At 37.7% G+C, this 12,082-nt stretch overlaps 1 protein-coding gene across 1 annotated transcript; it reads right to left on the reverse strand.

The window, feature by feature from the left end:
- Positions 1-2,084: 2,084 nt before the first annotated feature.
- LOC145983711 (protein BTG2-like) lies at positions 2,085-2,582 on the reverse strand. The gene has a single exon (XM_083116764.1). The coding sequence runs from the start codon at positions 2,580-2,582 to the stop codon at positions 2,085-2,087; it is 498 nt and encodes a 165-aa protein (XP_082972890.1).
- Positions 2,583-12,082: the final 9,500 nt, after the last annotated feature.

Raw genomic sequence — 12,082 nt, forward strand, 5'->3', positions numbered from 1 at the left:
ACATAATGCAAACGCATGGTTAGAATGCCACTATAGAAATTATGAAAGTGAACAAATATGATAAATAGAATATTCCTTATAATTTATATCACCAAGCCTTGAAGCATCTTTTTAAATACTGGTATTGCGTCTTTTTATAACTTATTTCGCATGATGCATTAAATAAATGTGTTAACAAAAACTAATTTCATGCACCAATGTACTTGACTTGTAAGTGGGCCTTAATACCATAAAATAATATCACTATCAGCTTAAAAAACGACCCCCCCCCCAAGCAATTACCACAGACACAAATAAACTCGAATTTTTTTTTTTTTAATTTCATTGGCACAATGTAACTATATGTGATGCACATTGTATACACCAAGTTGTACACCTATCGCCAATACAAAGTTCAATGCAATTATAGTCAAAATGGTATTAAGGCCTACTCGATTTTTGCCAAATTAAGATTTCTCATTCAAATTGTGAGAAATCAAAGTTTTAAAAAAACGACATTCTCAAATGTATGTACACTGCATTTTGTATTATAACTTCACTAGTGCATTTCTTTTTATGGCTCAATGATAGACATACCAAAATGAATGACTGTTACAACTTAATCAAAAATTTTGAATCTAAATGAATGAGAATAGGGTTGACTTTCATTCTAAACTCTTCAAAAAAACTTTGCATACTTCATTTCGAGAGACTAAAAAATCGAACTATGAGGAGAAAAAACCTTAACAGAAAAATGTACACGTGAACTGCATTTTATACAAAAATTCCATTACCATTCTCTAAATGACTTAATGAAATTTTACATCCTCAAAGGAACATGAAATGGACTTGGCAAAATTGTTTAAAGCTTAATCAAAAACTAAATCCTTAAATGCATGCGAACAGGATTTGACTTAACTGCCTTCGATCTCTCAGAAATTAAATGAACAAAATATACATAAATACAAGGTATGTGAACTGGCTATTGTTAAAACTGCTTGCACCTTAATTTGTACATTGTACTCGAAATTTTATATCTCCAAATGCATGTGACTTTAATAATTGGTCGTTATATTGTTGTCCTAGAAGCTGAACAAGAAGTTCTACATGCCAGATGCATGTAAACAGGTTTCAATGTTAAAACTGCTTGGTTCACATAAAAACAGTCCTATCTCTGTTTACACCCGCAAGTTTCGATTTTGCCAACAGCAAAGTGTGTAGGCCTATCACATGGCAAACTAACAAATGATACATACAAGAAAAAAAGATATACAAATCTATTTATATTATCATACAAGTAACAGCATGCACCAAAATGAATGGATTCAGAATACTGAATTTTAAGCAGCCAATCTTGGATATATTTCACATGTTAACTTTCTTTCAAATGCCTCCACACTATGTACAATATTTTTTTAGTTTTCAGTTATTTATACTTAAAAATTTTCCTGAAGTAACGGCAAGCTTCTCCTTACCTTAAGGGCACTATATATCATCTCAGAAATATCAATCACAAAATGTAAATTTTAATGACTCAGTGTAACGTGAGCTAGACCCAATAAAAAAATACTGGAACCAAAGTAATCACAGACTGCTGCATTCAGCTTTGTACCATAATTGTGAAAGCTTGTCTTGAACTAATCATCTTAAAACACTTTTTTATATAACAGAATATTCTTTTCATCCGCAGAAACTATGGCAGTCATGTTGGATCTTGTAAGTACAACTCGCTTACCCTGTCAAACAATCAGCCCTGTTTAGCATAACATCACAGAACAAATACACAAAAACAATATAAAAGTCTTACTATCACACCCCACTACAATCAGAGCAATATGCTTGCTACACTTGCAATCACTAACTCATTCTTTCAGGGTTAGGAGAAACTCTTAGAACACACAGTCCACGTTCAAACTGTCATCCACAAACACAACTGGCCATTTTGGAGGGGTCTGGCCTTAATTTCTTAAAAATCCTTTTGGTCCCTTATTGTACTGACTTGGCCGGAGTGTGACAAGAATTTGGGGGGGATGTACGATATGGTGAGATCACAGGGGCTTCAAATTTGGCAGGGCGGTGGGGGTTGTGGAGGTTGACTAACCACCTCAACTTGACACATAGGGGGGCATTTGCTCGAACACAACAGCACCCCTGGGGTCAAGGAAGATCTCTGCATTCCGAAGAGATTCTTTGCAACTGTTTTCCTTGTTGGCCATTGCTCTATCCCGTGGCGAGTACTCGTCTATCTTCTCCTCGTACAAAACGCAGATGGACCCATTCTCTCCTATACGGTATGACACTTCTCTCGGATCTATCCACATGGTGAGTTCGGACGGGAATAAGCTATGCATATAAGAACCAGCAAGTCCACAGGCTTCCCCGGCTTGAGTAATGACTGGATCCATTTTCCCATTTATACGGATACAGCGATAACCCGAACCTCTTGTCGGCAGGTCTGGAAACCAGTGATCCCTGTATCGGCGACGAAGCAAGTCAGTCAGAGATTCTTTGAAATTGTCCATCTGTTCTTCATTAAGGCTGTTGGGATGCAACCGCAACAACTGCACCAAAAAATTTGCGGCAGAATGAATTTCTAGACGCATGATGAACTTGCCACAACACTTTGGTGATGAATGGGGACACTTTGAAGAATATTTATGTACTAAGGTACGTAAACTACTGTGACGGCACCAGCACTCTGTTACTCAGGAACTAGTAATTCCAAATTTTAGATCACAATTTGCGTATATCACGTAGATCCACTTACTTTTATCACATGCTAATGGCAGTGAATCCAAAATGGCTGCTATTCTGCTTGTACGATCACGCACTCCAACTGGTGGCACACGTTAGAATCAATGCATAGACTAGAATCTGTGGCACACTAGATGTATTTCACTACCGCACGTACACGCACACTTATACAATGACTGTTCTTTGGTACGAGCCCACACTGTCCTGGACGGCTTGGTGATGATGGATGGTAAAAGGTGGCTTGCTGCCACGCAACAGTCACCCTCGTACTCACTCTCTGTTCTACTTCGATCTGACGGAGCAAAACAACTTCTATGGTCTTTGTTCGCTTCCACTTCTGACGTCATAGCTTGGTGGATGGCTCGACTACCACTCAGCCAATCAGAGGCAAGAGCGTCCTGCGATTTCTCGTAAATAAGAAGTGTGTCCAACTGGCTATATTTTCCACTACCTTTGGGTAGCATTGTGGAACGATACTCTGATATACAAAGTGATGAAATCTATGATTTTGTAATTTTTCCAGTCTTCTTTGTGCAAAATAGAAGGAAACGTTATGTCCTTTATCAGAATGGTGTTAAACAGCACCACCACTGTCATAAGGGCTTCCCCGATGGTGTAGTGGAAACGCTGTCTCCTTGTTATCAAGGGGTCCCGGGTTAGATCCTCAGTGAAGACAAAGATCCCCATCCTAAACCGTAGATCCACTCACGATTATCCTATCCGAGCATGAAGTGAACTCAAAATAAACAGACACAATTTTTGAAACTGTTACTAAACCAAATTATTTATGCACAACCATCCATAATTTGTTTCATATTATCACGCAATTAGTTTATTTACTTTTCTCTGCACGCATTAAATTGACTTATTTTCCAGAACGTTGCTAATATCCGCAACTTTCGTAGGAAAATCAACGAACTGAAATATATTAAAGAATCTGTAGCGTTTAAAAGAGAACACAGACAATTTTACACAAAAATGCCTGACACTAAAGTTACGAAAAGATGCAGGAATTATTTAAAGAACGTAAAATGTTTTTAATAAACCAACTACTGCATGTGATGCATGCAACTATCGTCAAGAATGGACTGTTAAACTTCTTTTTTTCCATTTTTCAAAATAGTTCCGGGTGACTTTAATGGCCTGGTGGTTGACGTTATAGACTAAGAAGAAAAATGATAATCCACAAAATAGAATAATTTAATTATTATGGAAGTACGCGTTCAATGCTAATTTTCCCATTTTCCCTTTCACATTTTCCAGTTTCCAAACCAGATAAAACTTATCGAGAATTTTGGTATTTTCACACAGATCTAAGCTTTTAAAACCCATATAATCAATCATTTCCTCACTGTGATCCCAAATTTCGTTCTTATAGAAGAACTGATAATTTTCAAATTTCTGACACAGATAGGCTAACCGGGACTGAACGTATAGTTTAACGTGGAATCCGAACCACTGTGCGCCTCGCCTCCACCGGATATCGAACCCGGGACTCCATTATAGTATCGAACCCGAAACCTGTTGATTACAAGGCGACGATGTTACTACGAGCGATACCCCTGGAAGCAAATGGGGAAAATGTTTTGAAACGTAAACATGGAGGAGCGTATTTGAGAAACACACGTCGCCTTGTAACCAACAGGTTTCGGGTTCGATACTAGATGGAGGCACATAGTGATTCCGATCCAACTTTAACTGTAGGTCCAGTCGTGATTAGGACTGGGACCTACAAATTGGACTTAAAACTCTGGCTCAAAAATTACTCTCCATGTAACTCACTTCTCGACCACGCAAGAAACAAATAATTTTACAGACTAACGAGGCTCTGACGTGTGGACTCACAGCCAGTACAAAACTCTCATCGTCTCAGCCAAAAGTGGCAGAAAACCGAGGTGAAATAAACTAAATCAACCAACTAAAGCAAGCACCAATCACGTGCGTTAAACGATAGGGTCAATTTATTGCCGATATTTCATGTAAACAACATACATTGTTTACATGAACAGCAGGTATTATTCTGACACTGTAGTTTGCAACACTACGAAACCAGTTTAGCCATCGCTTCGCGCAGTTGCGAGAGGTGCTGGCGAACGAGTCTACTTTGTTAGAAATCGGCTGTACAACTTACAGTTAGCAGAAAGCAGTACACAAGGGGAATACGATGGAAACGTAGCAATTTATGTTTGCGAGAGCGATGGTTCAGCCGATCGTCTCGTTGAAGGAACACATCGATCAGTTACAAAGTAATGAATGTGTTGTATGACGCCATAAAGAAAAAATAAAGTGTATCAAAATAAAATTCTTGCTAATAAAGAAAACAGCCCAAGTTCTACGACTGGAAAAAATCTGTCCCTAGGATTCGAACTTAGGCCTGCGCGATGACTAACGTGTCACTATCAAGGGAGACATTTCAGCGTCACAAACTCATTATAACTACACTTTGAGATTTTACAAATTAGCTTTAACAAAATAATCGTTTTTTATATATAGAAAAAAAAAACTAAAACGTGCGATTACATCACACAACTGACTCCTAAATCTTACATGTGTGACAAGTTCAGTTTTTAAGTCCACTTTATGTACAGATAGGCTAATCAGGACTGAACCTAAAGCTTAAAGTGGGACCCTAACCACTATGTGCCTCCACCGGGTATCCAACCTGGGACTCCTTGCTTACAAGGCGACAACTTTACCACTATGTAATCGGAGAGGCCCGGTATATGTGGCGAGTTATAGCACTATGCCATCGGAAGGGGCTGTTAATTATCGCTGATTAACTTTGTATTTATTATGCTGAAAATGTCACATTAAAAAAAATGCACTAAATTTCTTTGTTCAGTAATATTTCTGATCGTGGGTGGACAATATTCGCACACGAATTTGAAGGCAGTATGAGGGCGAATTCCCCCTCCTGCTGCTATATTTTTACTTTTGAGTGGGGAAACTGCATGTACGTATGTCTTAATTATTAGAAATATCCAGATGTTTCTAGAATACTTACTTGGAATCCCCCCACTGCAACACATTCTATTTTGACTTATTTTACTTCGCTTTTCTGCCACTTTTGGCTAATCGCGAAGATGAAGATGAGTAATGGTATGTGAGAAACACTCACAAAGAACACCCATGCCGGAATTCGAACCCAGGAACGCTGGCGTCGTGACGCGCTGTGCTAACTTCTCCTCCACGGAAATCGGCACACGATATTCGAATTGAAAAAATATAAAATAACTGCGATAGTACATTCACATTCCTTGAGAATATATGTACTCACACACCTCCAACACCCCGTAAAATGCACAATTTGTGGTAATTTTGGCTCTAAATGTACCCTTACAGCCACCTAAACATTGTGTTGCATAATTTCAAGAACGTATTTTAGTTTATTTCTTTATATGTTTTAAATTTTTGTGTATTATTTCATGAGACCGAGAATTTCCTTTAAAACTGGAGACCAGAACGACAGGCATTTCAAACTTTACAATAAGCGGGATCCATCCAAGAGACTAGAAGAAACTGTGTCAAGTCTCGTTTCGATACCATCTCTATTTTGATGATGTAGATTTTTGGAATGATGACGCGCGTGGGAAGAATGTTTCAACTAACCGACAAAGCATTCGGCAGATAAGGCAAGTTGAATCTTGCTTCTCGAGGGACGCGACATTACGGTGCCGTATTCGGCAGCAACTGACAGAATGTGGCAGAAGGCAACTTGAAGGAACTAGTCGCATGAGATTGGAAGCTTTCTGCCTTCTATCGCAAGCAATTGGTCAACAATTTCATTGCTTGCGATAAGCCATTTTAACCTAAACAACTACTGTAGTTCCTTTGTTTGAGTTTTGTGTTGCGAAGTAAATTCCACTTAGTGTCTAAAACAATTGCTGCACTGACGTATCTTGTATTATTGTTATTTTACATAACTTTTCCGTCACTTTTCGCTAATCGCGACGACGAGAATGAGTGATGATTATGTAAAGTTGATAAAGGGGCACTCACAAATTACGCCCATGCTCACACCGGGACTCGAACTCAGGAATTTCGTTGGCGAGATGGAAAGTCGCCCAACGAGCCGGCATACTGACGTGTCTACTCAATGTAATTCATTTCACTTTGTCAAAAGAAAACAGAATCTCTGAAAAATTGGCTTTCCAAGAACAGCTCCTACATATAAATTTTACGACTTACACTATGGTTAAGCACATAATGGAGAGGAAAATAATGTAAACTGCGGAAGATAGATGAGGAAACAAAAGCGAAACAGTGTAACAAGTGGGGAGGTATTTGTGGAACGCAAGAGAATGGTGACGAACAGCAATAACAGACAGTTATATAGAAAGAGAAGTTAGATCAAAAGATCCAGACCTATAATATGAAAAAAAACAAAAAAACATGTTATTTGTATGTGTATTACTTGTCTTTACTTTGTTTTTAAAACCTCTTATAACTGTCAATTTAGAATTTATAATTTTACTATTCTAATGAAAAATAGAGGAAAATGTTCGATAATGAGGCAATATTTAGTCTTAAGCATAATATGTATGGAGACAAGAAAGAAATTATAAGAGCAGATACCGAATGGAAAAATATATGTACTTGGAAGGGGGTAGGTAATGTAAAGGTGAAGTATAATAACTATATAAATATAAACTGTAACTTTATGAAAATATAAAGGGTATCATATTGTACTTGTTTCAAGGTTAAGGAAAATTTTGTAGAGATAAACAATAAAGAAGGTGAGAAGAAATGGTTATATTGTGGCCAAAGCGATAATACATGTTTACATAAAATGAAGCGTATAACCTAAGGCCCGCACAAAGAAAACAACTTATTACAAAATACCTAACATTCCAAACAGAACGTCACTCAAAAGAAGATCGACTATCGGCGTAGTAGAGGAGGCACTGTTTGCTGCGTTTCTACTGAGTGTGTGTCAGTATCAGGCTAATATAAATGCTAGAATGTATACAAATTGTTGTAATTCCCTTCCTGTTTGTACGATATGATGTTCATTGGCGCAAGCCTGGAGGCAAAGGCGGCCGGGGCGTGTTGGTGTTCAAATCAAAATATTCACTATGGTTGAATGATTGATTTGCTTTATTTTAATTCGCATTTCTGCCACTTTTGGCTAATTGCGAAGATGAGGATATGTGATGGTATGATGAAACTGATGAAGGGACACTCACAAAGAACATCCATGTCCAGGCCGGGATTGGAACCCGGGACCTTTGGCGTCGTAGCGAGATGTGCCTACCTACCATTTCGCCACGGAGGTGGGCCACTATGGTAGAAATGGAGAGTGTACATGCCTCTACATCCCCTATGTGCCTTTATGGCACGAGCAATGTTCAAGGCTTAGCTTTAATATGTTCATTGAAAAATTTTATTCTGAATAGCACGTTAACAGCATATATTCAACATCCTGAACCACATGCTAACGATGTATCCGTATTTGCTGGCTTCAGCATTTCAATTCTACAGGAAACAACCCTTGCCTTCCACACGTATGCAAGTTAGAATCATGTTGGAAAGGAAGAAAACTATCCACTCCATCGATCGCCTAAACAGCTGACCATGTATTGATTTGACTACTCCATATTATTTTTTTAGAGCTAGTCATATCGATTAAAATACGGTGGAGTATTGCCACGACTCACACAATACGAAAAATAGCAATCAGCAACCTTCGGTTGGCAACGTCTAAATTATCAAACAACCAAGAGTCTATTTTATTTTCCCTACAAGCAATTGTGAGAAATAGAAAGTTCAAATTAATCTAAAAATATGAATTATACGACCAGTATGGCTCTTTGCTCTCATGCTTCGTTATTTAAATTGATTTTCTACATGAATAGCGACGAAGAAGGTAAAGAAATAAATCGATGAGAAAACAGCAACAAAGTCACAAACATGTCTAGTCCAGGATTCGAACCGAGGACTCTAGGTCCTTGCGCTAACAACAACACGAGTTACAAAACAAGCACGAGTGGTCTTTCACTACAACAAAACAAGAAAGAGCAAAACTAACTGCAGTGAAGGACATATTTAGGAGGGGTCCGGACACCCCCAACCCCCGAAAGACTTACCAAGTACTAAAATTAAATAATCAAAATATATAATTGTTTAGCGTTTTTACGTAATCGATGAATATCCGCTGAACGTATTGGAAGGCAGTGAAGAGTGAAAATGCAGACAGCACATGTTATTTTGCTCTCAACGTTGGTGAAGGATAAATTCACATAACATGAACAGCAGCTATTACATTCTTTATCTGTACCTTCGCTACCCGTGTTGCGACCTTCCTTTAGACAAAAATCTGTGACTTTCATGCCATCTGCGTCAAAGGTCAACAGATCCTAAGTTTTGGGAACGAAGGGGAGTTTCATTGCTTCGGCCGGGGGTGGAATGTAGGCTACTGTAGGCACTATGATTGAATATTGTACATTTTTCTTTTGTGATATAAATATGTGTATCATCAGAAGTAGTATGGAGTGTGTAGTAAGGGATGATTTCAGTAGCAGTCAATTAACACTTCAAGCAATGTTTTTTAAAGATATAGAAAATGTAGTTTTTTTTATGTTTCTAAATTTTATGTAATTTAATCCTCCCACATAATTTATCTTCATTTAACAATGTTAAACTTTTGAAAAATGGACTTTATTTACAAAGCTCCCCCTGATAACCAGTGAGCCGCCCCCTGGAGATCAATTCTAGATACGGGCCTGGCTGCAGGTATTTTCTAATGAACAGCAGCAACATGATCAGATGTTTATTATATATATATATATATATATATATATATATATATATATATATATATATATATATCTATATATATATATATATATATATGTATATATGTAAACCATATAAATTCTGCAGTGAGCTTTTTGGAAGATGAAACAAACAAGGAAAATAAACTTTACTCGTTCTAGGACCTCCTGGGGTTGCGGTGAGTTAACGCTAACCAGTTGTTACGGATGTCGGCTCCTTTAATTGTTTGTTTGCTTGTTTACCGATTCAACCTGTTACTTAACTACCGCGATGAAAATTCTAAAGGTGAAGTAGTTGGTTAAATAATTGAAGTACTATAGAAAGAGAAGTGTATCATAGTCTTCGTTAATGCCTATATCAGAAGAGTACAATACTGCGCCTCGCATCCTCCTGTGGTTCCTGCCGTGTCCAACAAAAAATATTTGTGGATACTGCAGGTTTACGCAATACATAAGGATGGCATTCCTCACTACAAATCACCTGATGCTATTCATTAGGAAAATTAAGTTAGATTATAACTAACTTAATCCCGGGAAAGTCGGCTGCACTGTATGTAGGATATTCCCCCGAAAACCAAGATCATTACTGACACAATTTCCAACGCTATGAAAACTATTGACTACTTTATAGATTGACGGAAATCTTCCACGTTTCTGCTCTCAAAACCAGGGTGCGAAATCATTGCAGATTGGTGGGGGAAGGAGCAGAAAGACAGACAGACACACAAACACAATATATATATATATATATATATATATATATATATATATATATATATACACACAATATATGATATAGACTGTCTTTCATTCAAAATGTAATTGCAAATTGAAGATTTTAATGTACTACTGATGCTATGAACAATGATTTGCGTAAGTGAGGAGGGGCAAAAATTAAGAGACATTAAGAAGATAATAGCTTCCTGTATAAAATTCACATATAAAGCTATTACGTGTTTTATTAATATATTTATATACTTCGTGGTTGCTAACGAAAGGCGATGAGAAATGGAGAAGCATTAACAAGTCGGTCTAATTTCTGTGTTCTGGGGATTGCTGGGTTCAGTGTCCTGAAAGATGAGGCTCTTTGTTGTCCGCTTTTCTTTTTGTATGTTTTCGATATTATTCCAGTCAAGTATATTCGAATCCCAAACTAATTGTTTATGTTCGTTGTTAAAACAAAAACTCCCCCCCCGGAAGAATTTGGTGGGGGGATTTCAGGACAAGGTTGTTCGTTGGGGGAATTCCGTTCGTCTCCCCCAGGATTTCACACCCTGCTCAAAACCTTCATTACAACTTGTGGTCTATTGCTGATTATGGTTATTTAATTTTATTCATGGCACGTGGTAGCAATGTACAAAAGAACACAAAATGGTTGGTTGATTGATTCATTTGGTTTATTTCACTTCGCTGGCACTTTTGGCTAAATGCGAAGATGGGGATGTGTGATGATGTAATGAAATTGATGAATGGACACTCACAAACACCCATGACCAGGCCGGGATTCGAACCTGGGACCCCTGGCATCGTAGCACACAAAATGGATCATTGAATTGAATTATATATATGTGTATGTATATCTACAGCATTACATGTCACCAACTTTATTCAAATCATTAACTAATTTTCCCCATTTCCATGTCTCAAAACAACTTTTCTACGACGTGGCATGTTATTGTGTTGAGGTTTCACGTCGATTATCTGGATTAATCGCAAATATGATATTTAAACATAATTTGATGAAAGAGAAGGAAAAAAAACACGAAACACATGCCTTGCTCAGACTTCGATCCTAAGACGATCCACGGCTTCGCAGCTCTTTGAGGTATACACTACGCTGACTATTCTTTATTATTCATTTTGTTTCTGCAGTTATATATTTAGATGGTGAAGTATAGTTCTAGCATAAGGTGTACAATTTATTTCAATTCGTCAAATTGCTCGAGTATATTGAAAGAGAGATCAGCGTTGGCCATATTTTCATGTACAAGAATATTTATTTACGAACTGAAACCGGCCTCTTGGTTATACCACTGAACACATCCATGTATATGCATGAATAAGATAGATGGCAAGTGCAATAGGGGAGTTCCTACAGTTTCACGGGGTTAAGATTTGGTATTTTGTTTTTATTTTAGTTTGTTTTCTTCCACGTTTGGCTAATCACGACGATAGCAATGAATGGTGGTTGCATTAAATTGCGAGCAAACTTGTGTTTCGATCACTTTTAGTTCAGCCGTCGAGACGAATATTTATGTAGGGACCAGAACTGCGGAAAACTTTGCCAGTATTCTTATTTGTTAATAGTGTTGGTAAATAAGAGCGTGAAGTAAGTTAATCGCGACCTCAGGAAGACCAACGAACTGTTGAAACAGAAGAGAGAACACAGGAGCTGAACCTCGCTCAGCTGACGAAGGGTCGAATTCAAACACAGCACCTTTCCAGCCCAAAAACTCGCAATACATTATTTTTCTCGTGTTTATATATTACCAATTTTTTGGCTACTGTACATCTCTTTCCTACATCTTCATATTAATGGAGGCGATGATGAACTGATAAAAATAAAGGAAAAACCC

Source organism: Lepisma saccharinum, chromosome 2, assembly GCF_977018435.1.
Source record: "Lepisma saccharinum chromosome 2, izLepSacc3.1, whole genome shotgun sequence".
Taxonomy (NCBI): Eukaryota; Metazoa; Arthropoda; class Insecta; order Zygentoma; family Lepismatidae; genus Lepisma; species Lepisma saccharinum.

Bases quoted from the DNA above. Each gene is read 5' to 3' on its own strand.
- LOC145983711 (XM_083116764.1), bottom strand. From the start codon at position 2,582: ATGCGTCTAGAAATTCATTCTGCCGCAAATTTTTTGGTGCAGTTGTTG.